We start from the raw sequence: 27,588 nt of genomic DNA, 5'->3' as shown, positions 1-27,588 counted from the left end.
GTAAAAATCCAGCGACATTCGGGTTAAGTACAGTACTCGCACTCCGCTACGTCATCACAGTGCGACAGGCTGAGCAGGAGGCCGCTCCTCAGCTCTGGCCGCTGATTGGCTGAGAGGCTTCCGTACTGTAGAGACTCGTACACACCAGCTGATCTGCTGCAGATCTACAGTCAGTGGAGGACAAACTGGTACTCCACTTCCTGTTTCCTCTACGTTGTATTTAAGTTGTATTATATATCATCTTTGTAAGTATTTCATATTGTTCTAAACGCGCACATCGACGCCGCCCACGCGGGCTGTCCTGTACATTGAAACAAACCTTTCCTCTTATGTATCTCTACTTCGACTTTACTGGGGGAAAATAAACAGGAAACGCGTTGTTCTTGCCTTCAGAATAAAAGGCAAACTTGCACTTAGCGCTATCTTAGATGGATATACAGATAGATATGTAGCAGATGGTTATGTTGCGCATATTACACATATACTATACTTCATAGAGAACTCTCAACGTACCTCAACACGATATTAGATAGATACAGATAGAATTCTGAAACTGGCTGGAAATAGTTTTTTTTCCCCGTAGTTTTTCGTTTTATTTTGAAATATCTGACCGGAAACGGATTAGTTTACTCGATCGCGCGTGTGAACCCCACCCCCTCCCACCTCTGTAGTAAGTTGCTGCTCGCCTCACCTCTGTGTGACTCTCCGGTGTCGTCCGTCGCCGCATGAACAGAGAAACCGGTCAGAAAATAAAGCAACTAAAAAGGTGAGTTCAGGTGAGTTCAGGTGCGTTCACGTGCAGCCGGGTTTTATCGACCGCCGATAAGTTACGTTTAGTACGAGAGAGTGACGTCAGTGTTGACCAGACCCCCGCGGGGGGTTACCCCGAGCTGACCCACGCGGTTGTTTGTGTAGGTTAAAGCCACACAGACTCACACTTCCACGTTTCCACAGATGTAAACCACGTGTGTGCAGGTTTTCAGTATCCCAGTGAGTTCTGCACGAGCTTAAAGTTTCAGTCTTACATTGGGTTCAGCGGTTCCCAACCTGGGGACCGGAGACCCCCTCAAGGACGTGCAAGATGCATCTGAGGGGTTTTGCAAGATGCTTAAAGGCGGTGTTGATAGCATGTAGCCACTGTCTCCATGCCAACACCAATATTACACCGTTATTCACGTGTGCTGGGTATGTGTGTGTGCCGGTGCAAACAGGAAGTGGATTGGTTGCTTGTATTACAGTATTCTTTAATATTAAGAGGTCATGCTTGGTACTTTAAATCGTCCTCTTATCTACTTAAACAGACACTCGTAGCTCTGCTGCAGACATTCGTGCTTCTTGTTCCTTTACAGTGTCTGTGTGGACGTCACAATTAGTCGTGCAGAACAAAATAAGCGTTAATAAGTAGAAGGAAAGCCTGTTGAAGACTGTAAACTACGCAAATTAGCATGCTAACGTTTGCGAATTAGCAGCAGATACACAGCTGAGGCTGATTGTTCATTAGTTCTGCAGGTATTTGATGATAAACTAAATAATTGGACAAATTGACATGGTGATTGCACTATTACAATTATTACAATTAATCCTGAGAGGAACACAAATGTCTAAACAACATTTCATGGCAATCCAATCAATTGTTTTTGAAACATTTCACAAAAAAAACACAATTGTTAACGTCATGTAAAGACAGGGGTCGTTGTCCTTTCTTTTACTGGATAAGTGAAAACGTCCTCATCCTGAAGAAAACCCAATTTCACCAAATTCTATAAGTCTATAGGATTCATCCCCTGGGGACCGTGAATGTATGATATTTGAGATGCTTCAGTCGGGACCAAAATGGCGAACCGACATACCGGCATCCATGTAAGGAACAATAGGAGGCCCAGATATCCTCACATTTAGTGTGTGGGACGAGTCACGCTCATAGACTGTATATGAGAAGGGGAAGGCAGTCGCCATCTTGTCTGTTTGACTCTAAATGGAGCATAATGTAGTAAATGAACATCATGCTGTATTGAAGAAGACTGTAAACTAGAGATTGAGACCATAAACTCATGTTTACAATGTTTACTGAGGGAATAAATCAAGAGAGAAGTAGAGTCATTTTAGACTAGACTTCTATATACAGAGGAGTCGCCCCCTGATGGACACTAGAGAGAATGCAGCTTTTAACACGTGGAGCGTCTCTCTGCAGAACCAGTTCTAGCTTAGCTTAAACGTTCCCGTAGTAAACAGTGAACTGGCATTGAAAAACAGTTACTCATTCACGTTCTCTGTCTGAACAGGTCCAAACTGGTAGTAACAGACATTAGTAGCTGTATTGTGTAATTGCTTGTAAGTCGTGAACCGGCGTGTTTGTGACTCCGCGTCTTTGTCTCGAAGCAGCGGGCGGTTGGCATCATGTACAGACTCCTCGGCCATCAGGGGAGGAGGACGACGCGGAGCTGCCTCGCGGCGGGCCAGCGGCGCTACGAGCACCACGGGGCCGTCATGGCCATCCGCCGCGAGGACGTCAACCCCTGGGAGAGGAGGGCGCCGCTGGCCCCCAAACACGTCAAGGAGCTCACCACCGCCGGCGTCAAGGTGCTGCTCCAACCGTCCAACCGCAGAGCCATCCACGAGAAGGTGAGGCTCCGAACACCGCGGAGCAGCCAGGAGGCTTCTGTACTGTGGTGGTGGTGGTAGTAGTATAAGAAGTATATGTAGTGGTACGCATCTAACGCATACACGTCGCTTTACTTTACTCGTTACGCGTCATAGAACATTATATTATTACCACTTATTATTATTATTATTATTAAAAACAATAATATGATTATTATTGATATTATACTTTTTTAATAATAATTATTGGTATTATTTAATTATTATTTTATTATAATTAGTAATAGTATACTTTTGATTATTATTATATTTGTGTTATTATTAAAACAATATGATTATTATTGATATTACATTTTTGTAATAATAATTATAGTAATAATATTATTAGTAATAAATGTATATATTATTCTCATGGTGTAGTATTTATTATTCATATATATATACACCTTTGTTTATATTGTGAACATTACACACATCATGGATTTCTGACTTAATTTTGCACATTTATCTCATATAGTCACAGGTATTGTAATTTAAATGTCTCTATTATTTAATTAAAATAGTTCTTGGTGTGTTTCCTGACACTCCTGCATACGAGTAGAAAGTGTTGCTCATCCGTCTCCTTCTGTCCCGTTCGGTCAGGACTACATGAGGGCGGGGGCCGTCCTGCAGGAGGACCTGTCCGAGGCGTCTCTGATCCTCGGGGTGAAGAGGCCGCCGGAGGAGAAGGTCCTCCCCAGGAAGACATACGCTTTCTTCTCCCACACCATCAAGGCCCAGGAGGCCAACATGGGGCTCCTGGACGACCTGCTGAAAAAGGTGAGCGGAAATTATGCTCCATTTAGAGTCAAACGGACCATAAAGCAGGGTGTGCTTTAGGGGCGGGGCTACACAGTGATTGACAGGTCTCTACCAGAGACGTATATCTCTACGTCACTCCTCCTCAGTCCAGATGTGGTCACTTCCTGTTCACTGGTTGCAAAAAAACAAGATGGCGACGGGCGTCATCCAAGATGGCGACGGGTGTCATCCAAGATGGCGACGGCGAAATCGCGTGTTTCTGGTCTTATTAATGCTGGTGTTAAAATAAACGGTCGTCCGTCCAAACGATGGTGGAAAGAGCAGGTTTCTGTTCCTGTCGCTGCATGTCTGTGTATTTATCTTTCACTGTAACGGAATGAATTCTGTTTTCCTCAGGAAGTTCGTCTGATCGACTACGAGAAGATGGTCGACGCCAACGGCTTCCGGATCGTAGCGTTCGGTCACTGGGCCGGAATCGCAGGTACGTGCTGCTGTGGACGTATTTTAGACGATGTCAGTCTAAGTGAACGCGGTGTTGTCACCTCTGTACCTCCATGTCTGACAGACCGTTCTACTACACCGTTTGTCACGGCCAGATGCTGGAAAATACGGTCTTTGAACACATCATTAGTGACAAACTCTTCCGTCAGAAAAATAAATCAAAGCATAAAATAGTGATATTTCATTCTGCATGTCTCGTATAAATATTTGCAACAAATCAACCGTTTACTTTAACCAGATTCTGTAAAAAACATAAAATTCTGAGCTCCTCAGCGCAACTATGAAGCCATGATTGATTCTCCTGACTCCAACAGTCATGTGACAACAAATCAATGAATTGTGTGAAATCTGTATTTGTGTGTTTCGTCTTGTTTTTTGTAGGAATGATTAACATCTTGCACGGATTGGGGCTTCGCTTCCTCGCTCTCGGCCACCACACTCCCTTCATGGTAAGACATCGCTCTTCAGGAAGTTTGATCCAAAAGATCTACAGATGTGAGAACAGCTGACTCTCATCCCGTCACTTCCTGTCTCCCTCTCTCTCTCTCTTGCCGTTCTCAGCACATCGGCATGGCTCACAACTACCGGAACGTCAACCAGGCCATCCAGGCAGTGAGGGATTGTGGGTACGTGATCTCCATGGGGCTCATGCCCAAATCCATCGGCCCCGTGACGTTTTGTTTCACCGGCACCGGCAACGTCTCCAAGGTACAGCCGGGTTCAAAACCTCCAACCTTCAAAACCTGGATGCCACACAGGATTCTTTGGGGAATGTGACTTTTATGTTCCTCTCCTCTTCCTGCAGGGAGCCCAGGACATCCTCAACGAGCTCCCCGTGGAATACGTTGAGCCTCACGAGTTGAAGGACGTCTCTGAAACGGGAGGTAAGTCGTCCCCGTGCTCGTTTTTGGAACGCTGTTATTGTATCAACGTGACCCTCTCGTGTTCATTTACCGCAACAGTGAAGAAGGTACACTGTGTACCTCGGACAAGTCATAACAGAGGGATTCTGATTAACCACAGTCTCCTTCCACACTCGTCTTCTCCTGATTCCAAATCTGGCCCTACTTGTTTATCTGCGTCCTCCCCCCTCTATCCTCCCCCCTCTATCCTCACCCGGGCTCCAAGGCCGCTATGCTAGACTCCCCGTCTCAGTGACGTGAAGAACATATATGACAATGATACCGGCCAATACCACGGTATGAATGTGAATATACAGTTGTGGTCAAAAGTTTACATACACTTGTAAAGAACATAATGTCATGGCTCTCTTGAGTTTCCAGTTATTTCTACAACTCTGATTTTTCTCTGATAGAGTGATTGGAACAGATACTTCTTTGTCACAAAAAACATTCATGAAGTTTGGTTCTTTCATGACTTTATTATGGGTTAACAGAAAAAGTGATCAAATCTGCTGGGTCAAAAATATACATACAGCAGTGCTAATATTTGGTTACATGTCCCTTGGCCATTTTCACTTCAATTAGGCGCTTTTGGTAGCCATCCACAAGCTTCTGGCAAGCTTCTCGTTGAATCTTTGACCACTCCTCTTGACAGAATTGGTGCAGTTCAGTTAAACTTGATGGCTTTCTGACATGGACTTGTTTCTTCAGCATTGTCCACATGTTCTCAATGGGATTTAAGTCAGGACTTTGGGAAGGCCATTCTAAAACCCTAATTCTAGCCTGATTTAGCCATTCCATTACCACTTTTGATGTGTGTTTGGGGTCATTGTCCTGTTGGAACACCCAACTGCGCCCAAGACCCAACCTTCGGGCTGATGATTTTAGGTTATCTTGAAGAATTTGAAGGTAATCCTCCTTCTTCATTATCCCATTTACTCTCTGTAAAGCACCAGTTCCATTGGCAGCAAAACAGCCCCACAGCATAATACTACCACCACCGTGCTTGACGGTAGGCATGGTGTTCTTGGGGTTAAAGGCCTCACCTTTTCTCCTCCAAACATATTGCTGGGCATTGTGGCCAAACAGCTCAATTTTTGTTTCGTCTGACCACAGAACTTTCCTCCAGAAGGTCTTCTCTTTGTCCATGTGATCAGCAGCAAACTTCAGTCGAGCCTTAAGGTGCCGCTTTTGGAGCGAGGGCTTCCTTCTTGCACGGCAGCCTCTCAGTCCATGGAGATGCAAAACACGCTTGACTGTGGACACTGACACCTGTGTTCCAGCAGCTTCTAATTCTTGGCAGATCTGCTTTTTGGTGGTTCTCGGTTGACTCTTCACCCTCCTGACCAATTTTCTCTCAGCAGCAGGTGATAGCTTGCGTTTTCTTCCTGATCGTGGCAGTGACAAAACAGTGCCATGCACTTTATACTTACAAACAATTGTTTGCACTGTTGCTCTTGGGACCTGCAGCTGCTTTGAAATGGCTCCAAGTGACTTTCCTGACTTGTTCAAGTCAATGATTCGCTTTTTCAGATCCATGCTGAGCTCCTTTGACTTTCCCATTGTAGCGTTTGTGGGCGTTTGTATCCAATGAGCCCTATTTAAATGGCCTCAGAGAAGTCACCGGCTGTAGTCACTCATAATCACTCACAAGAAGTTAAGAGGCCATGCTATGAAGCTCATTTCATTGACACAACTTTCTAAGTCACCAAAATTGCTAATTCATGTTGCTGTATGTATATTTTTGACCCAGCAGATTTGATCACTTTTTCTGTTAACCCATAATAAAGTCATGAAAGAACCAAACTTCATGAATGTTTTTTGTGACAAAGAAGTATCTGTTCCAATCACTCTATCAGAGAAAAATCAGAGTTGTAGAAATAACTGGAAACTCAAGAGAGCCATGACATTATGTTCTTTACAAGTGTATGTAAACTTTTGACCACAACTGTACGTTGTATTATAACTGACTCAGACTGTTTGTAGTTCAACAAGTTTTTTTCTTCTCTATGATTTCACCTGAAATTCTTGTTTTTCCACTAACGTTCTTAATTGAATGAGGAAATACGAAGTATACAGAAATACACCGCATGTTGTTGTTAAATACAGACTATTTATTTACAGTATGTTATTGTTTAATACAGATTGTTTATTTACGGTAAGTTGTTTAATACAGACTGTTTATTTACGGTATGTTGTTGTTTAGTACAGATTGTTTATTTACGGTATGTTGTTGTTTAATACAGACTGTTTATTTACGGTATGTTGTTGTTTAATACAGACTGTTTATTTACGTTATGTTGTTGTTTAATACAGACTGTTTATTTACGGTATGTTGTTGTTTAATACAGACTGTTTATTTACGTTATGTTGTTGTTTAATACAGACTGTTTATTTACGTTATGTTGTTGTTTAATACAGACTGTTTATTTACGGTATGTTGTTGTTTAATACAGACTGTTTATTTACGGTATGTTGTTGTTTAATATGGACTGTTTATTTACGTTATGTTGTTGTTTAATACAGACTGTTTATTTACGGTATGTTGTTGTTTGATACAGACTTTATTTACGGTATGTTGTTGTTTAATACAGACTGTTTATTTACGGTATGTTGTTGTTTAATATGGACTGTTTATTTACGGTATGGTGTTGTTTGATACAGACTTTATTTACAGTATGTTGTTTAATACACACTGTTTATTTACGGTATGTTGTTGTTTCCTTTGTGAGATATGACCAAAGTGTACGCCACCGTTCTGAGCCGACATCACCACCTGATGAGGAAGAGCGACGGCTTCTATGACCCCATGGAGTACGAGGACCACCCGGAACTATACACCTCCCACTTCAGGACCAGCGTGAGTCGCCCAGCTTCTAGCACACCACCACCACCGTTACACCACCACCGTTTACCACCACCGTTACACCACCACCACAGTTACACCACCACCGTTACACCACCACCACAGTTACACCACTACCACAGTTACACCACCACCACAGTTACACCACCACCAGCTGCTCCTGTCTGTCCCCTCAGAGGACTATTTCCAGTCATCAGCACTAAACAGCAGCTGGTGTCACACAGCTGTGATCAGGTTCAACTTCTGTGTTGACTTTGATCACAGAGAATGAACCAGTAAATCTACCTGATCCATAATATACTAATACTATCCTTCACATCAGAGGAACATGTACCAACAATATACATTCTTTTTCTTTTTTTTACAACTTACAATCATTTCATTCATCGATTCATCTGGTTGAATTGTGTGGTCTATAAATTGTTTATTACTCAGAGTCCACAACGATGTCTTCAAATGTCTTGTTTTGTCCGTCCAACCGCCTCAAGACTCAAAAGAATGACTTTAAAATTACATAAACAAATAAAATCTGCTGACATGTCACATAGGTGGAGCTCTGAACCAGCAGATTTGAGGTGTACTTGCTTAAAAATTATTATTTAAACGATATTATATTATTATCAGTCCCTGTCGTACGCCTCTCCACCTCTGCGACGGCCTGCTAATGTCGTGTCTTCCCACCCGTAGGTGGCGCCCTACACAACCTGTCTGATCAACGGTATTTACTGGGACCCCCAAACCCCTCGACTCCTCAGGCGACTGGACGCCCAGAAGCTGATGCGACCCAAGACCTCCCCCGCAGTCACCGAGGGGTCCCCGGGTCTGCCTCACAAGTAAGAGCAGACGAGCAGCCCCGAGTCCTGGCCTCTCCTCTCATACACACACACACACACACACACACACACACACACACACACACACACACACACACACACACACACACGTATGTGTAGTGCATGTACAGCAGTGCAGTGTGTTAGCTGCTGTATCTCCACAGAGGTCAGAGGTCCCCGTCTGTATCTCCGTGATGTTTACAGAGGGACCTCTGACCTCTGACCTCTCCTCTCTATCTACAGACTGCTGGCCATCTGTGACATATCCGCCGACACCGGGGGCTCCATCGACTTCATGAACGAGTGCACCACCATCGATAAGCCCTTCTGCATGTACGACGCCGACCAGCACATAGATCACGACAGGTACGGCGGCAGCAGCACTCGCACCTGTGTGATTCAGACTGTGCAGGAGAGATAGTAACGTTAGCAGCACCGCTAACGGCTAACCAACGGAGGTTCACTTCACTTACACTACCCTCCTTCCTTTCCCTTCCTTCCTCCCTTCCCTCCTCCTTCCTTCCATCTTTCCTTCCTTTGCCCTTCTCCTCACTTCCCTCCTCTCTTTCCTCTCCTCCTCCTGCCTTCTCCTCTTCTTTCTCCTCTCTCCTCCTCCCTCCTTCTCCTCGCTTCCTTCCTTCCTTTCTTTTCCTCCTCCTTGCTTCCTTCTCCTTCTCCTCCTCTTTCCTCCTCCCTCCTCCTCCTTGCTTCCTTCCTTCCTTTCTTTTCCTCCTCCTTGCTTCCTTCTCCTCTTCCTCCTCCTACTCCATTTCCTCCTCGCTTCCTTTCTTCTCCTCCTCCTCGCTTCCTTCCTTTCTTTCTTTTCCTCCTCCTTGCTTCCTTCTCCTCCTCTTTCCTCCTCCCTCCTCCTCCTCGCTTCTTTCCTTCCTTTTCTTCCTCCTTGCTTCCTTCTCCTCTTTCCTCCTCCTACTCCATTTCCTCCTCGCTTCCTTTCTTCTTCTCTTTCCTCCTCTCTCCTCCTCCTCCTAAATTATAACGTTATCGTGATGTGTTCACATGTAATCTGTAAAATGTAGTTTTGGTGATAAACTTGATGTTTTCACATGAATATAAAATAGATGTTAGAGATGAATTATGAGCTGTTTACACTACCTCTAATAATACATCGTTAAAACTACTAAACAAGATTTGTTATAAATCTATAAAACTACAATATTTAATTTCCTTATCATTTGAATTGTGTGTTTTTATGAAGAAAAAAACCACTATAAATGTATATAACAAAGTAAAAGTACAACATTTAGTATTTTTGATGGTTGAATGACGTTGAGAGGATTTTTGGGACGATGGCAACAAAATAAATGACCAGGAGCCTTGAAGACCAGCTGAATATATAATATGGTAAACATATATAATGTCTTTATCATCTTGATTTCCTCTTGTTTTATTAGCGGTCAGGTTTGGGTGCTGTGGTGATCTGTTTCATTCCCTGCGTATAGTCTGAAGTCTAAACTCTTAATATTAATGTTAGTTATGTGTGAACATGAGTGACGTTGATGCTTCTGGTCCCGGCAGCGTGGAGGGAAACGGGATCCTCATGTGCTCCATCGACAACCTCCCCGCTCAGCTCCCCATCGGAGCCACGGAGTACTTCGGAGACCGACTCTTCCCCTACCTCTGGGAGATGGTGAGACGAGAGAGAGAGAGAGAGAGAGAGAGAGAGAGAGAGAGAGAGAGAGAGAGAGAGAGAGAGAGAGAGAGAGAGAGAGAGAGAGAGAGAGAGAGAGAGAGAGAGAGAGAGAGAGAGACAGACAGACAGACAGACAGACAGACAGACAGACAGACAGACAGACAGACAGACAGACAGACAGACAGACAGAGAATTGTTTTTGATTTTTTAGAAAACCTTTATTTCTTAAAAACAACATGAACAAACAAGAAACCTTGTCATGGCATCAAAACAAAACAAACCAAAACCACACTCAAGTTCGTTTCTCTTCACAGTGTTTTTAAAGGAGCGTTGAATATTAGTTCATCTCCAGACACACATTTTACTTCATTGTTGCACCGATTCTCAATGAATCCTGCATATTGTTCATGTAAATAAATAAAAACAAAACGAAACAAAACTTGTCCTTTAGTTGTACTTAGGCTGTGAGACCTTGTTCACAATCAGCTCTTTCATTGTTCAGCTCTTTGTTGATCTTCTCAGAGAGAGAGAGAGAGAGAGAGAGAGAGAGAGAGAGAGAGAGACTTTTAAATATAGTTTTGTTTCGTCATCAGCTGCCTTCAGACGCCACCAGACCGCTGGACGAAGAGGACTTCAGCCCTCAAGTCAGAGACGTGAGTGGTGTTTAGCTGGAGTGAAGTGTGTCTCTGTGTGGTTTAGATCTGCTGCTTTCTTAAATCTCTTTCATGTGAGATCAATTCATGACTCAGCAAAATTTGTCTCACGATGTCAAACGGATCGTGTTCTTCAGAGGGTTTTTAAAGAAACAAAACAAACACATTTGACCCACAGCGGTTGATTCCTTGTGGATATTTTTTGAGGTGTACTGTCACTTTAAATACAGTCCCCGTACCTCCTGTTACCTAACATCTTCATGAACTTATTTCCTGAAGGCTGTGATCACCTCGAACGGAGTCCTCACCCCGAAGTTCGAATACATCGAAAAACTTCGAGAAAGAAGGTAAGCCTCGTTTCTCGCCGTGAGCTTTATCCGTTTTACCTGGAGGTCCAGTCGGTGCTGATGGTAAACGTAGTCGGTTGAAGTTCTGTTGACCCAGACAGCTGACCTCTACCTGCTTTGGTGCCCCAGGTAATACCAGAACCAGAATCCGCGTAAAAAACACCGTAAAGTGTGTCCTCCGCTCTCGTCTTTTCGGGACGATGTTTCCGCAATTTGTCAATACGAGCCTGTAGCTCCTCCTCGCATCCACCTCGCTGTCGCATGACGGCGCTGTGTGCAGGACTTTTTTTTCAATTTGCAATTTGTCAATACGAGCAAAGGGAACACGGTAGTTCTGTGTTTTGAGCAGCGTCTAGAGCAGTGCTGTGCTCAACCACCGGTCCGTGGGCCCACCGGTGGGCCTTCCGAGCGCCATCTAGTGGACCGCGACGGCACTGCTAAATGGTAACATTTGGGTAATATTGAAAGCTGAATATTTACTTCGGTCATTACAGCTGACGGAGGCGTAACACATATTTACATTTTGTTTATTTTTATTAATCATGTTATATGTGTTTTTGTTTTTTTTGTTCTCATTTATTTAGGAAGGCGGTCCTCGGAAATTGTTTAACCAATCAGACGTGGGCCTTAAGTAACAAAAAGTGGAGCGCCCCAGATCTCCAGCGCGGCGCCCAATGAAGCGGCCTGTAGCTCCTCCTCGCATCCACCTCGCTGTCGCATGACGGCGCTGTGTGCAGGACGAACCACAGTGGTTTATTGCTTCAAACTGACTGCATTTTTTTTTTTTTTAGCCGTCGACACTAATTGGACATCCACATAAAATGTGGCAAATTTTCCCTTTTTTTTAAAGTGCTGTATTTGGTGTGTTATGTTTTTAAATTCATGTTTTTGTGGAACGTTAATTATTGTGTTTGTGGATCTTTCTGTATTTTTTTCAATTATTCTTTAAAAACAATGTAAAAACACTACTTTGGCACGCGCCTGTTAATGCAACCAATCTATGGATAAAATGTGCAAAATCTTGTTTCTCGTGTTCTAATGTAGCTCACCTGTGCTAACTTTCTAAACTGTAGTGTTTAAACCTTTAATAGCAGCTTTCTGGAAGCTAAGTTGTGCTTTGTAGCCTCCTGTTTTCCCCCTCTTTCCCTCACCTTGTGGTTGTTCCTGCACAGTACTGCCCTCTGGTGTCTGCTCTGCCATCCGGCCTCTGCATTAACACCTTGCATGGCTAGCGTGCTAATAAGCCGCTGTGTGGCTAGCCAACGTCAAGACGCTGGACCCCTGAGGGGTACGGAGCGGTAGAAACATCTTTTCTTCTCACTTCATACAACAACAGAAAACGTCATCCCCCTAATCTTATCGCATCAGCGTTTAAGCATGCAAAAGCTAAGCTAATGTTTTTAGCTTAGCTTAGCACAAAGACTGGAAGTGGGTGGAAACTGGCTAGCTTCTCTCAAGTAAAAGAGAGCAAACGTCCACCTTTTAATTAGACCAATACCTGCAGAACTAATGACATCAGCCTCAGCTCCACTTTGTGCTCAGTCATAAGTCGCAAATGTTAGCATGCTATGATGCTATACTAAGATAGTGAAAATTACCTGTTAACCACCGCCTTATTAGCATAGTCATTGTTAGCATGTTAGCATGTACCTAACGTACTTTAAACACAACCTCGCAGAGCCGCTAGCATGGCTACATGCTGTTGTTTCTTTAGCTTCGTTAGCTTTCTAGATAGCAAATGTTCTGACTCATTAGCAACCCGAGCTAGCACTTTTCTTTTTTAGGGTTAGGAAATCAATTAGAAAACAAATTAATTAACCTATTATTGTTGTTGGTGCCACTAATTTCTTGTCTTTACTTTTGATGGAGCTATGCTAGCAGATCCCCCCTCTGTTTCCAGTGTTTGTGCTAAGCTAGGCTAAAGTTGTCCTGGTCCTCACTCTGTACCGGACACACACAGACATGATTTTCTCTTCTGACTTTTTATAAGACAGAAAACAAATGATTCATCCGCATGTTTGTTGTTTACTTGAAATCGTCATCGGCATTCTGTTCCTTTTTTTAATCTGCTTTGCTTAATTTCTCAATTGATGACACATTTAGCATCTTTTTACCTCGCTGCTTATCTGCAGCTTCAGTCAATGTCGCTGTTTAAAAAACAAAACATTTTAATGAGCTCGTCATATATAATCTGATAACCCTTAATAATAGTGTTTGTTTCTTGAGATTATTAACATTCAGGTTCTTGAGACTCAAAGCACAAAGAAGAGTTCGGCTCATATTTAGGCCACCTCTAAGACTTGATGAGTTTTCTTCCTAATTGATCTTAAGTATCATTTTTTTTCCAGACAAGCCATGCCACCAAATCTTAATCCTTTTGATTGAGTTTGGCTCCTTTAAGATATGTAAACGGAGGGAGAAGTCCTCCTGAGGGACCGTCTCTCTTTTCTTTTTTCTTTTTAATTAAGAGGACGAGGCTCGGCGCCGGGGCGGACTGCCGGTCAGACCTCAAGCCAGTCCACGCTGCGACCCGTGCATGTCTGCGGTGTCGCGTCCAATTAGACCAAAGCTAACGAGTCCAGGGGTCTGACTCCTGTTGAGGTGGGGGGGGGTTGTTGAGGCGGTTGGTGGTGGGATATTAATGCCACAGGTCACTCGTGGGTGATGCCTCCATTATGGTGTTATTGTTGTTCTGGGGTGGAGATAATCCAGCATGCAGAATCAAAAAACCTGAATGACGTTGTTTGTAAGAAGGCCTCTCGGTTTAATTAAGAGGCCTGAGAGCTGCGGTGGATTCGCTCGGCTTTCATTCCCACCGTGGTTGTGTGCTCTGACTTCAACAGAGGCTTTAAACCGAAACACTGGAGCTGAAGAAGTGGAAATACGGGCAGAAAACATTAAATATGTATTTATAAAGTTTGGCTTGTTCATGAGAAAAAATGTAAAAAAACCCCAAAAAAACAGTAACAATAATTTTAACATTTAATTGAAGAAACCCAATTTTTATTATTATAATGATTCATATTTTAGAATTATTTTAAGGTTACTAATTTGCTAAATATTAGACAAAATAATTAAATTCCAGTATCTTAAAATGTATATTAATACAATCAAATGTCATTATTTGTACTTTATTTTTATTGTTGACTTTTAATTAAATATGAACTGTTATTACGGTACATTTTTGATAAAAAAAATCTTAATATTTAATGTTGATAAAACCTGTTACATCACTGATTCTTTCAAGGAACTTCTAAAGCGTTGAGGAAATTAAAAAAATATTAAAATGAACTAAAGGAATACAATATTTAAACAATTTTAAAAGAAAAAGTTTTTTAACAAAAGTGATTTTTGATAAATTATGCAATTAAAATTGTGTTTTGATAATATTTGTACAAAACCAGTGGACCAAACCAATTTCTTCATTTCCTTAGTAGTTCAACTCAATTGTTTGTTAGGTATTCTTTACTGTACCAGCTTTTATTTATTTATATATATATATATATATATATACATATACACACGTATATGTATATATATATATATATATATATACATATACACACGTATATGTATATATATATAATTTTTTTTTTCGACTGAGGTAATATGCAGGACACCATTTTTATCCATGAAGTAACTTCACTCAAATTAAACATTTCTTTCTAGTCCAAAGTTTTACTTTTAGAGAAATGTCACGGGAAAGTTTAAATTGTTTAAAATGAATACAGCAGTTAAAAGTTGAGTGGATGCTTTATTTATTTCAACACATGTGGGTGACTAGTTACCGTCCAATCATTAAGGACCACGTGTTGATAACATCTCCTCAGTGTTGTAAACAAAAGTTGAAGAAATATTTAATTTTATTATCATTCATTCAATTAAAATCATGATTTTCTTTGTGGTGCTTCCATGGTTTTGAAGACTCGTGTTGTTTATCCAAGTTTTGTAGCTTAAAGTTTAACGGCTTGTTGGATGAAAACATAGTTATTGATTTAAAGTTTTCACGGCGCGTGTCCTAAGTCTGTGTCGTCTCATGTTCTTCAGAGAGAAGGCTCAGATCATGAAGAAGGACGGGATGAAGCGCGTTCTGCTGCTGGGCTCAGGATACGTCTCCGGACCCATCGTCGAGTATTTGACCCGCGATGAGAAGACCCAGGTCACTGTGGGTGAGTGTGACTGAAAGACTGCGAGAGGACTGACGAGTGACGACTTTAAATATGTAACAACATAGAGTGAGTTCAAAGGTCCGTTTTGTATCTCTAACTGTGGCTCATGTGAAACTTCAGTCACATGATCGTTGAAATGTCTGTTCTGTATTGAACACTAAGGCCTCACAGAGCTGCGAGAAGCACTTAAATAAATACCAGTCTCATCGTTTATTACATATATAAATATATTGTGTCGTTAATCCCAGAATAAGTTGACTTTCCACCGACTGCGTTTCCTTCTCTCAGCGTCGGTGCTGCTGAAGCAGGCGGAGGAGCTGGCGGCCAAATATCCCAACACCATCCCCATCATGCTGGACGTCGGCAGCCAGGAAGGACACCTGGACTCTCTGGTCAAAGACCATGACTTGGTCATCAGGTACAGCATGGGCCGCAGCCATGTCACACACACATGGCGTTGTGTACATAGTGTATGGTATAATGTATGGCATACTGTTCATAATGTCCGGGGTACTGTACGTAGCGTAGTTTACTGTACATACTGTACCTAGCATACTGTACATAGTACGTAGCGTGCTGTACGTACTGTACGTAGCATGCTGTACGTAGCGTGCTGTAGGTAGCGTGCTGTACGCACTGTACGTAGCGTGCTGTACGTAGCATGCTGTACGTAGCGTGCTGTAGGTAGCGTGCTGTACGCACTGTACGTAGCGTGCTGTACGTAGCGTGCTGTACGTAGCGTACTGTACGTAGCGTGCTGTAGGTAGCGTGCTGTACGCACTGTACGTAGCGTGCTGTACGTAGCGTACTGTACGTAGCGTGCTGTACGTAGCGTGCTGTAGGTAGCGTGCTGTACGCACTGTACGTAGCGTGCTGTACGTAGCGTGCTGTACGTACTGTACGTAGCGTGCTGTACGTAGCGTGCTGTACGCACTGTACGTAGCGTGCTGTACGTAGCGTGCTGTACGTAGCGTACTGTACGTAGCGTGCTGTACGTAGCGTGCTGTAGGTAGCGTGCTGTACGCACTGTACGTAGCGTGCTGTACGTAGCGTGCTGTACGTAGCGTGCTGTACGTACTGTACGTAGCGTGCTGTACGTAGCGTGCTGTAGGTAGCGTGCTGTAGGTAGCGTGCTGTACGTAGCGTGCTGTACGCACTGTACGTAGCGTGCTGTACGTAACGTGCTGTAGGTAGCGTGCTGTACGTAGCGTGCTGTACGTAGCGTGCTGTACGCACTGTACGTAGCGTGCTGTACGTAGCGTGCTGTACGTACTGTACGTAGCATGCTGTACGTAGCGTGCTGTACGTAGCGTGCTGTACGTACTGTACGTAGCATGCTGTACGTAGCGTGCTGTACGTAGCGTGCTGTACGTAGCGTGCTGTACGCACTGTACGTAGCGTGCTGTACGTAGCGTGCTGTACGTACTGTACGTAGCATGCTGTACGTAGCGTGCTGTACGTAGCGTGCTGTACGTAGCGTGCTGTACGTAGCGTGCTGTACGTAGCATGCTGTACATAGCGTGCTGTACGTAGCGTGCTGTACGTAGCGTGCTATACGTAGCATGCTGTACATAGCGTGCTGTACGTGCTGCACGTAGCGTGCTGTACGTAGCGTGCTATACGTAGCATGCTGTACGTAGCGTACTGTACATAGCGTGCTGTACATACTGTACGTAGCGTGCTGTACGTAGCGTGCTGTACGTACTGTACGTAGCGTGCTGTACATAGCGTGCTGTACATAGCGTGCTGTACATAGCGTGCTGTACGTACTGTACGTAGCATGCTGTACGTAGCGTGCTGTACGTAGCGTGCTGTACGTACTGTACGTAGCGTACTGTACGTAGCGTGCTGTACGTAGCGTGCTGTACGTAGCGTGCTGTACGTACTGTACATAGCGTGCTGTACGTAGCGTACTGTACATAGCGTGCTGTACGTAGTGTACTGTACATAGCGTGCTGTACGTAGCGTGCTGTACATAGCGTGCTGTACGTACTGTACATAGCGTGCTGTACGTAGCGTGCTGTACATAGCGTGCTGTACGTACTGTACATAGCGTGCTGTACGTACTGTACATAGCGTGCTGTACGTAGCGTGCTGTACATAGCGTGCTGTACGTACTGTACATAGCGTGCTGTACGTAGCGTGCTGTACATAGCGTGCTGTACGTACTGTACATAGCGTGCTGTACGTAGCGTACTGTACATAGCGTGCTGTACGTAGCGTGCTGTACATAGCGTGCTGTACGTACTGTACATAGCGTACTGTACGTAGCGTACTGTACATAGCGTGCTGTACGTAGCGTGCTGTACGTACTGTACATAGCGTGCTGTACGTAGCGTACTGTACATAGCGTGCTGTACGTAGCGTACTGTACATAGCGTGCTGTACGTAGCGTACTGTACATAGCGTGCTGTACGTAGCGTGCTGTAGGTAGCGTGCTGTACGTAGCGTGCTGTACATAATGTACGGCTTGTTTTGCGGGTAGACATCTTCCTTGATCTGGGTCAAGTGAATAAAAATAATATAGCAGACTCTTCTGACATTAGCTTGACTATTTGAAAATGACGGGCTTGTGCAGGATTCTCTCTGACCAATCAGTGGTCTTCAGTGTTTTAACTCTACCTCTTCTAACATCGGCTCGGCTTGCTTGAATCGAGGTGGTACAAAAAATAAATAAAGCCCTTCTAGAGACGGATGCTACCATCCACAACTTTTACCAATAGGAAACCAAAGAATCTATCTGTCCTGACCCGTCCTCCTCCCTCTGCTCCTCAGCATGCTGCCGTACACTCTCCACCCGGTCATCGCCAAACACTGCATCAAGAGGAAGGTCAACATGGTGACGGCCAGCTACCTGAGTCCCGCCATGAAGGAGCTGCAGAGCAGGTGATGTGCTTTAACAACTTATTACAATGTAGTTGAATGTAATCAGACAGAAACAATGTGTAGATGAGATCTTTAAATATACAAGGAATATTAAATGTTAAATTAACATAAATGTTACTCTTTGATGTGCCAGAATTGGCTTAAAGCTAAGTTTTCCTCTGCAGGTCACAATTTTATTTTACTGTGCCTTTAATCAAGACTCACTAAGTGTGTGTGTGTGTGTGTGTGTGTGTGTGTGTGTGTGTGTCAGTGCGGAGGAGGCCGGCATCACCATAGTGAACGAGATGGGACTGGACCCGGGTATCGATCACATGCTGGCCATGGAGTGTATCGATAAGGCCAAAGCCGACGGCTGCACCGTGAGTCAGCTCTCTGTGTGTGTGTGTGTGTGTGTGTACGTGTGTGTGTGTGTGTACGTGTGTGTGTGTGTGTACGTGTGTGTGTGTGTGTGTGTGTGTGTGTGAGAGTGTGAGAGTACTCTGATTAATGAAAAAGTTCAATCAAACCACAAAAAAAAAAAGTTTCCATCAAATTGTGGCGCCAATTTTTACCGAATTTCCACAAAATTGGAAAAAGAAAATGGCCATTAAAGCACCTTTCCAGATATTATCAGTTGGTTTATTGAGATGATGAACAGCTGGTGGTGCTTATTCTTCAGTCAGGTGCCATTAAACCACTGTAGAAAAAAAAAAAAGAGGACAATTAATGTTTTGACCATAATCTGTTCCAGCATCATTTTAAAAACGTTACCATTTTAAGTAAATCACCAAACATTCACTGTTTAAAATGGATTTAAAACCGGTGACGTTTAAAAACAATGAAGTTGTTAACTGACGGTGTTTCAGGTGGAGTCCTACAGCTCGTTCTGCGGCGGTCTTCCTGCTCCTGAATGTTCCGACAATCCTCTTCGCTACAAGTTCAGCTGGAGTCCGTACGGCGTCCTCCTCAACACCATCAGCCCCGCCATCTTCCTCCAAGACAACCGGGTACGGAGGCCTCAAGGGACCAGACAACAATATAGTTGTTCTGTAAAGCTTTTCCGGCGCTTTTAAATGAAGTAGTGAAAATGAATCTGTGTGTGTCGTTCAGGTGGTGAGCATCCCGGCTGGCGGCGCTCTGATGGATTCCAGCACGCCGAAGGATTTCTTTCCTGGTTTCAACCTGGAGGGATTTCCGAACCGCGACAGCACCAAGTACGCCGAGTTTTACGGCATCCAGACGGCACACACACTGATCAGAGGAACACTGCGCTTCAAGGTACGACACACACACACACACACACACACACACACACACACACACACAGATGGTACCATGGTCTGCTTTTCTCCAAGTTGATTTGGATGTGTATTAAAATGTTGATTTATAATATAGATGTATATTAAAGTATTGATGTGCAGTAAAATGTTCCCTGTCAGTGTTTCACTTTTTTATCTTGTGTTTCTGGATTAATATTCCTGCTGTATTAATGTGAATGTTGTATTTTAACTCCTTCATATCCTGTAGTTTAATCTACATCAATGCGTCTCTGTCCTGTGAGAACCTTGTATCTCTAAAAAGAACAAACAGCTGTTTTCAGCTTTGTGACGATGCATCTGATCCAAGAGGCTTTTTAAAGAGTTTATTTATCTGAAGAAGTAGAACACTTCATCCTTCAGTTTATCAAAAACATTCAACACATAAAGGAACACTTCATCCTTCAGTTTATCAAAAACATTCAACGTCAACACATAAAGGAACACTTCATCCTTCAGTTTATCACAAACATTCAACATCAACACATAAAGGAACACTTCATCCTTCAGTTTATCACAAACATTCAACATCAACACATAAAGAAAACACTTCATCTTTCAGTTTATCACAAACATTCAACATCAACACATAAAGAAAACACTTCATCCTTCAGTTTATCACAAACATTCAACATCAACACATAAAGGAACACTTCATCTTTCAGTTTATCACAAACATTCAACATCAACACATAAAGAAAACACTTCATCCTTCAGTTTATCACAAACATTCAACACATAAAGGAACACTTCATCCTTCAGTTTATCACAAACATTCATCATCAACACATCTGGAGGTACGTGGTTTTCACTGGACATGAAGGAGATGAAAAACCGTCATCTAAAAAGTAACTAAAGTGGAAGTATTTTGTGTCTCTGTAAATGTGTTCATGTTGAATCTTGGCTTGTCCCAAAGGGCTTCACAAAGGCCATGAGTGGGTTTGTCAAACTGGGTCTGATCGACAGCGAGCCCTGTCCCATCCTGAAGCCTACTGCATGCCCCGTTTCCTGGGTAAGAACCTCCGCTGAGGATCCATTCTGTGTTCAGAGTGTGCTTAAGGTCTATCATTAAGGTTCAGAGAACTGTTTCGCAGCTCTTCCACTTGAAGCGTCTGTGGAAGTGGGTTTGCTGAAGAGTCTATTACTGTCAATAGCTGCTTGTCAACGTCAAGGCTGCAGTGAGCCAAGGCTCTCCGACACTGATGAGAGTTTACAGCAGAATGATGTTTGTCGTCTTTGATCCCTTTGAGATGAAAGAGAAACACAGAGCTGCATGTTCATCAATCAAAGCATGATTTGCTATTTTAAATCCCTCCACTTGTGTTTCTGAACACACTCATGAATATCTTTTTTATCTGGAAACGAGATGCAAAGGTACATAGAAAAAAAAATGTTTTGCCTCGTTAAGCCATTTTTAAAAGTGTCTAATCTCCATGTATAAAGAGAAGAGTAGGAGACAGTTAAGGAGATGATGATAAGACCCAGTGTAGGGGCTAAAGAGGAGCTAGGAGGCAGACTAGTAGCTAAGAGGAGCTTTATGAAACAGTATAGGAGCTGAAGGAGATCTTTAGGAGACTTTCTGGGAGCTAAAGAGGGTCTTAAGGAGACATTGTAGGAGCTAGGAGACAGTGTAGGAGCTAAAGAGGATCTTAAGGAGACAGTCCAGGAGCTAGGAGACAGTTTAGGAGCTAAAGGGGATCTTAAGGAGACAGGCTAGGAACTAGAAGACAGTCAATGAGCTAAATAGGGTCTTTAGGAGACATTGTAGGAGCTAGGAGACAGTTTAGGAGATAAAATGGTTCTTAAGGAGACAGTCTAGGAGTTAGGAGACAATCTAGGGGTTAAAGAGGATCTTAAGGAGACAGTCCAGGAGCTAGGAGACAGTTTAGGAGCTAAAGGGGATCTTAAGGAGACAGGCTAGGAGTTAAAGATAATCTTAAGGAGACAGTCTAGGAACTAGGAGACAGTCAATGAGCTAAAGAGGATCTTAAGGAGACAGTCCAGGAGACAGTCTAGGAACTAAAGGGGATCTTTAAATATAAATGTCTTGGAGCTTTAGAGGAGCTCTAGGAGACAGTCTAGGAGCTAGGAGACCCACCTAGGAGCTTTAGGAGACATTTTATACATGACCGTGTTTTAAAAGTGATCTGTATGGAGGAGCTCCAGTACAACGAGAACCTGATATGTCCTCTCCTCACTACAGAAAGCGCTCCTCTGTAAGCTGATGGGATTGTCCTCTTCCGTTTCCCACGACGCCTTTGAAGAAGCCGTATTCGAACGCATCGGAAAGGACGACTTTGTGATGGACACCCTGAGATGGTGAGACTGAAAACACTATTTAGGACTGAGCATTGGGAAGAAAAACAGTTCCTCTCTGAACCTCTGTACTTGAGCTAAATGTTAAGCTTCTCTACCATCGATGAAATCTCCTGGGAAGTCACGGAACACCTGGGAACATCTGGGAACATCTGGAGAGTCAAGAGGTTAAAGAGGTTTGATGTTTTCAGGTTGTCTGGTGGACGAACCAGCTTCAACAGTGAGAAATATTCTGAAAAGTACCTGATACCATCTTGTGGTGGACGGTAGATTCAAATTAGTAATTCATAATTTGCTCAACTGAGAGGAAACAGTTGCGGTTCTTTGGATGTCCATCTTGTCCGTGCTTCTTCGGCGGCAGATTGCCGACGCCTGTTGCTCTTCAAAGTTAGCGTTGGTGCTGTGGAATGATGGCGGGCTGAGAACAAGGCCGAGGCTACACACTTTTCCACTTCCCTCTCCTTTTTTTTTTTTTGAAGTGGTGTAGCGCGCACGCTCTTCAGCTTAAACCAACTTTTTTCCAAAAAGGTCTCTTCAGACCAAGGCCCCCGTGCCGCCATTGTTCTGCCGCCGAGGGCGGAATGAGGGGCCTCGGGCGGCATTGAGACGTGAATTCCTCCGACGGTAAAAGTGAACCGTTGGAAACATTCCAATCCGTGCAGTTAAAAAAAAAAAAAAAAAAAAAAAAAGAGTAAAGAGTAAAAAGCCAAACGAAGCTCGAGGCTCAAATTGAATGACTTGTTGTTCATTTATTCAATTCACCAGCAAAGCAGCGACAAAAAGCAACTGCTCATCTCTTTAGACTTAGCCAAGGATGTGTGGGCTGCTGCTCCCAATGCCGCCGGGGTGTTAAAGCAGAGTAATTCTTTCTTTTTAAACCCTTTGAAAAGGCTTTGTGAAGGTTATTCTATTGTGAGGAAAAAGTCATTTTTTTTTTTTGTCTCTGTGTGTTTAGGTTTGGGATGCTGAGCGACGAGTCGGTGGTTCACGCCGACAGCGTTCTGGCTGCTCTGGCTAAACACCTGGAAGCTAAATTGTCCTTCGGTGAGGCACATTTTTATTATTTTTACCGATCACTTTTAAAGCACGTATGGGTCTGGCCCCCAAAATATAGAGCAGAAATGTTGACCCCTTATGATCCAGCTCTAGATCCTCAGATGGAGCCCTTCTGGCTGCTCCAAAGTTGAGGCTCCAAACTAAAGGTGACCCTGGTTTTGCCATTAGGACCCCTCGGCTTTGGAACGACCTGCCTGAGGAGATGAATCACTTCTTAAGACCGACAGACTGGCTTTTATGTGATGTCGTGTTTTTACTGTTACTGCTTTATTTTATTATTCAGTTTATTTTTTTTTACAATTTCTTTTATTTTAATTTATATTAAAATTTGAATTTATTTATAATTTTTTTATTTATTTCATCTATTTAATTTGCTATCGTTTTTTTGTTTATTAAAGGACCTATTGTTATTGTAATGTTTATTATTATCGCGCGTTTCGTCGCAAAAAGGAGGTGCTTGGGATACTGGGAATTTTGGCACGCAAGCCAGAATTTGCGAAAATTGCAGTATAATTGGGGTGCCCCCTACAGAGTAGCCCCAGCATTGGGTTTCACTTAGCTGTATGAAATTTGGTAGGTATGTGGAACGTGATGGGACGTACAAAAAAATCCTCTAGCAATTTTTCACTAAACCAAACAGGAAGTCGGCCATTTTGAATTTTCTGATGTTTTTGGACCATTTCAAGGCGTCCTACTTTAATGAACTCCTCTCAGAGATTTGACCCGATTGACTTCAGATTTGTCAGTATGCTCTTGAGACCTTGGCATTTAAAAGATACTCAAAGATCAAAAAGTTATCGAACTATGTATCCGTGGTGTGGCGGCAAAAAGAACACCATTCGCCATGAAAAAGGAAGTTGTTGTAATTCGGCTGTACATTGTTTAATCTGATCCAAATCTCTCATATGTCATAACATCCTGACTCGGAACACATTTATGACAATTTAGAATCATAGTTATAGCGCCACCTAGTTGCAACTGGAAGTTGTAAATGTTGCACTTTGACATCCTGCTCCTCACAGATTAATCAGATCCCTCTCAAATGTTGTCAGAAAAGTCTTAGAGAAAAGTTTTAGAGGAAATGGTGTATAGTTACGAAATCATTTCATGACAGGTTACGGTGTCACTCAGACAGAACCAGGACATTCTGATGTAGCATTTGAAAATGAAAGCCCTTCAAAATCTCCTTCATTAACTAACATCAAATCATGTTCGTGAGACAATTTGTCCATATTCAGATGAGATATTATGGGAAATGGTGCATAGTTACGAAATCATTTCATGACAGGTTAATAGCAGACCACCTCAACGTGTCACTCAGACAGAACCAGGACATTCTGATGTAGCATTTCAAAATTAAAGCCCTTCAAAATCTCCTTCATGAGCTAACTTCAAATCACGTTCTTGAGACAATTTGTCTAATTTCAGATGAGATTTTAGAGGAAATGGTGCATAGTTTAGATTGCATAGATTTTAGGACTTCTGCATGCCAATATTAACTCAGTCATACCGCCACCTACTGGCAACCACGGACGTAAGCAGGATTCTATAATTACAGCGGCCGAAACACTGAACTTATTAAAAGGGTTTGTGGGTACACCATGAGAAAAAGACTTCTCTGATCTAAATATGTGCAAACTGCTGGTCGACGCAGGAAATATCTAACTCGTGCACGCAGTGTATGATGGTCACAGAAATGCATGGCCACGTCAACCAGACTCCTGCCAGTACCCTCGACGTGCGTGAAGCTGCGAGGACCCGATCAATGCTGCTTGCAGCTTTAATTGTTATTATTATTGTAAACCAGTACATTAACTACTAATGTTTTTTTTTTTCCTTGGTTAGATAAGTCTGAGCGAGACATGATCATCATGAGGAACGATATTGGGCTTCGCCACCCGACCGGCGAGCTGGAGACCAAACACATCAGCCTGGCGGTGTACGGAGACCCCAGCGGCTTCTCCGCCATGGCCAAGACTGTGGGTTACCCAGCAGCCATTGCTGCCCGCATGGTCCTCGATGGTAAGTGACGTCCGTCAGGAAGATTGTTTCTGCCTCAGGAATTAAGTAAAAATTAAATAAAATAAAAACGTTGTGCATGCATTTTATTTCTTTCTGCAGGTGAAATCATTACAAAGGGACTCGTGGTTCCGATGACGAAGGACATCTACGGGCCGGCGCTGGCCTGCCTGAAGGAGGAAGGACTTCACTTCATGTCCAAGAGCACCCTGCAGGAGTAAAAGGCCGAGCCTCCAGAGAGAGCAGATCAGTAATCACTATGGTTAATATTCAACAAACCCCCGAGAACATCTATAAAAAAATAAAAATAAAACACATGCAATCAGCTGCCTCTTCACCAACTTTATCCAAACTGGATCGGTCGAAAGGTTGAAAGCAGGGAAAAAAGCCAAAAAGGTCAAATGTTTCAATCCCCAGAAGCAATATATTATTGTGTTGAAATTAAATGTTAGAATAATTTTTGGATGTTTTTAAGCTGTTTGTAAGTTTAAGTTCAGAAGCTGTAAAACGCAGCAGTTCAGATCATATTCATTAATCTGCAGTTTAATATTAACATTCTGTCTACTGTGTCAGAGTTTAATATTAACATTTGGGGTTTGTCTACTGTGTCAGAGTTTAATATTAACATTTGGGGTTTGTCTACTGTGTGAGAAAGGTTCTTCTGTGAAGATGTGTAAAAGCTTGACTGGTCCAACGCTAGTTTAGGAGTTTTAGAAAGCACAAACATTGTCTCATTAATCAGGTCAAACTACTGTAGAAACTCTTCCTGGAGACTTGATAGTAAATTCTGACATCCAACATAAAAACCATTTGCTGATCGCAAGTTCTGATTTCTGCATTAATTGTAAATACAATACAAACCGGCTCAATACTGCACTGACCGTCAACAAAAAACCATCACTTTAGTTACAAACTGGCTTTCTTCAAAGCCGTGATGGAAATAAACCAGTCCAACATCAAAACCATAGAGTACTGTTAACAGCTCCCATTCTCAGGATATTATATCATGAAGCCGTCCACTGGTTTGTTCAAAATGAACACTAATGAAGCTAAGAGCAGCTGGGAATGATTATTTTCAGCTGGTTGAAACAGGATCATGAGTTAATAGTTTTATTTTGTTGGTCATAACGGTTTTCTTTGGGGGGCGGGACTTACACAACATGTATGCAATATGATTACCACACAGTCTAATGCTAATTTCAGCTAGGTCTTGTCAGTCTGTGAAGCTAACGTTAACTTGTCTTGTCAGTCTGTGAAGCTAACGTTAGTTTGTCTTGTCAGTCTGTGAAGCTAACGTTAACTTGTCTTGTCAGTCTGTGAAGCTAACGTTAGTTTGTCTTGTCAGTCTGTGAAGCTAACGTTAGTTTGTCTTGTCAGTCTGTGAAGCTAACGTTAGTTTGTCTTGTCAGTCTGTGAAGCTAACGTTAGTTTGTCTTGTCAGTCTGTGAAGCTAACGTTAGTTTGTCTTGTCAGTCTGTGAAGCTAACGTTAGCTTGTCTTGTCAGTCTGTGAAGCTAACGTTAGTTTGTCTTGTCAGTCTGTGAAGCTAACGTTAGCTTGTCTTGTCAGTCTGTGAAGCTAACGTTAGCTTGTCTTGTCAGTCTGTGAAGCTAACGTTAGTTTGTCTTGTCAGTCTGTGAAGCTAACGTTAGCTTGTCTTGTCAGTCTGTGAAGCTAACGTTAGTTTGTCTTGTCAGTCTGTGAAGCTAACGTTAACTTGTCTTGTCAGTCTGTGAAGCTAACGTTAGTTTGTCTTGTCAGTCTGTGAAGCTAACGTTAGTTTGTCTTGTCAGTCTGTGAAGCTAACGTTAGCTTGTCTGGTCTCTTTAATATTATAGAGTTTATCTTGTGGGCTAAATTTATCATATTTCTATGGAAAGCTAACCAAGTTTACTGAGTAGATTCCAAAATATATAAAAAAAATTATAATTGAATGCAAACCTATCTTGTTTTACATCATGTAGGCCACTGACCTGGATGATTCCAATCTGAACATTATTTAGAAAGTTCTTAAAATTTTAGAGAAAGAAATTATTCATTAACTCATGATCCAGATTCTGTAGCTGAAACATGATCAGAAACAGCGGCCATCGGCCATCAAGATAAGTTTGATTTGAGTTGTTTTAAAGGGAGAATTCTGTATTTGTGGAACCTGAAGTTTCCCAGACTGTAGTATTTATTGTCTTCCACCTGAGCAATATTTATTTTATCTTTTGTGGGGGGGATATGGTCACCTTGTAAACGGTTTGTTAAATGCTTTAAACAAATACCCAGAGAGAGATATTTTATAAGTACCTGAGATATATTTTTAAAAGTAATACATTTATATATGTATACTTTTATGTAGTTTATATGTATACATCAGCATGTTGTTTTATAGATTTATAGGTTTGGATCTGAATGACACAAACACTTATAAATTCAGATGAAACTACACATTTTGTGGGCATAAGAGAGCAACGCTAACATGTTAGTGATCAAAGTATTGGTTTTATTTTCCGCCTGGTGAAACAATTTTTTTGTCCTTAATGTTTGTTGACATGTATGCCACTCATTTGTTTGTAAAAGCTTGTTTTGATAGAACATTTTCATCCTTCTTCATTCATTTTGCTATCTAAAAATGTAAAGAAAGTTACATGAATAAAACTAATTCTGTTACATTCTTTCTTCTTCTTTTATGACTTACATACAG

General features: G+C 42.5%; 1 protein-coding gene across 1 annotated transcript; it reads left to right on the top strand.

Annotated features, from left to right (window-relative positions):
- Nucleotides 1-677: 677 nt before the first annotated feature.
- Nucleotides 678-27,554, top strand: aass (aminoadipate-semialdehyde synthase). The gene is made up of 24 exons (XM_068723192.1): nt 678-766; nt 2,383-2,622; nt 3,244-3,420; nt 3,799-3,883; nt 4,285-4,352; nt 4,465-4,611; nt 4,709-4,787; nt 7,538-7,665; nt 8,359-8,504; nt 8,748-8,870; nt 10,041-10,152; nt 10,749-10,808; nt 11,088-11,155; nt 15,203-15,324; nt 15,613-15,742; nt 18,100-18,210; nt 18,461-18,569; nt 19,056-19,196; nt 19,300-19,467; nt 20,422-20,517; nt 21,709-21,824; nt 22,777-22,865; nt 24,723-24,899; nt 24,999-27,554. Exons 2-24 carry the CDS (start codon nt 2,398-2,400, stop codon nt 25,115-25,117), a joined length of 2,796 nt encoding a protein of 931 aa, XP_068579293.1. The 5' UTR covers nt 678-766; nt 2,383-2,397; the 3' UTR covers nt 25,118-27,554.
- Nucleotides 27,555-27,588: the final 34 nt, after the last annotated feature.

Source organism: Cebidichthys violaceus, unplaced genomic scaffold (assembly GCF_023349555.1).
Source record: "Cebidichthys violaceus isolate CVI_PGR_0920_01 unplaced genomic scaffold, fCebVio1.0.p SCAF_3, whole genome shotgun sequence".
NCBI lineage: Eukaryota > Metazoa > Chordata > Actinopteri > Perciformes > Stichaeidae > Cebidichthys > Cebidichthys violaceus.
This window is presented reverse-complemented; position numbering and strand designations above follow the sequence as displayed.

Coding starts and splice junctions, on each gene's coding strand:
- aass (XM_068723192.1), top strand. CDS start 2,398: ATGTACAGACTCCTCGGCCATCAGGGGAGGAGGACGACGCGGAGCTGC. Junction 10,153..10,748: donor TCCCCTACCTCTGGGAGATG/GTGAGACGAGAG, acceptor TTTCGTCATCAG/CTGCCTTCAGACGCCACCAG. Junction 18,570..19,055: donor CCAAAGCCGACGGCTGCACC/GTGAGTCAGCTC, acceptor ACGGTGTTTCAG/GTGGAGTCCTACAGCTCGTT.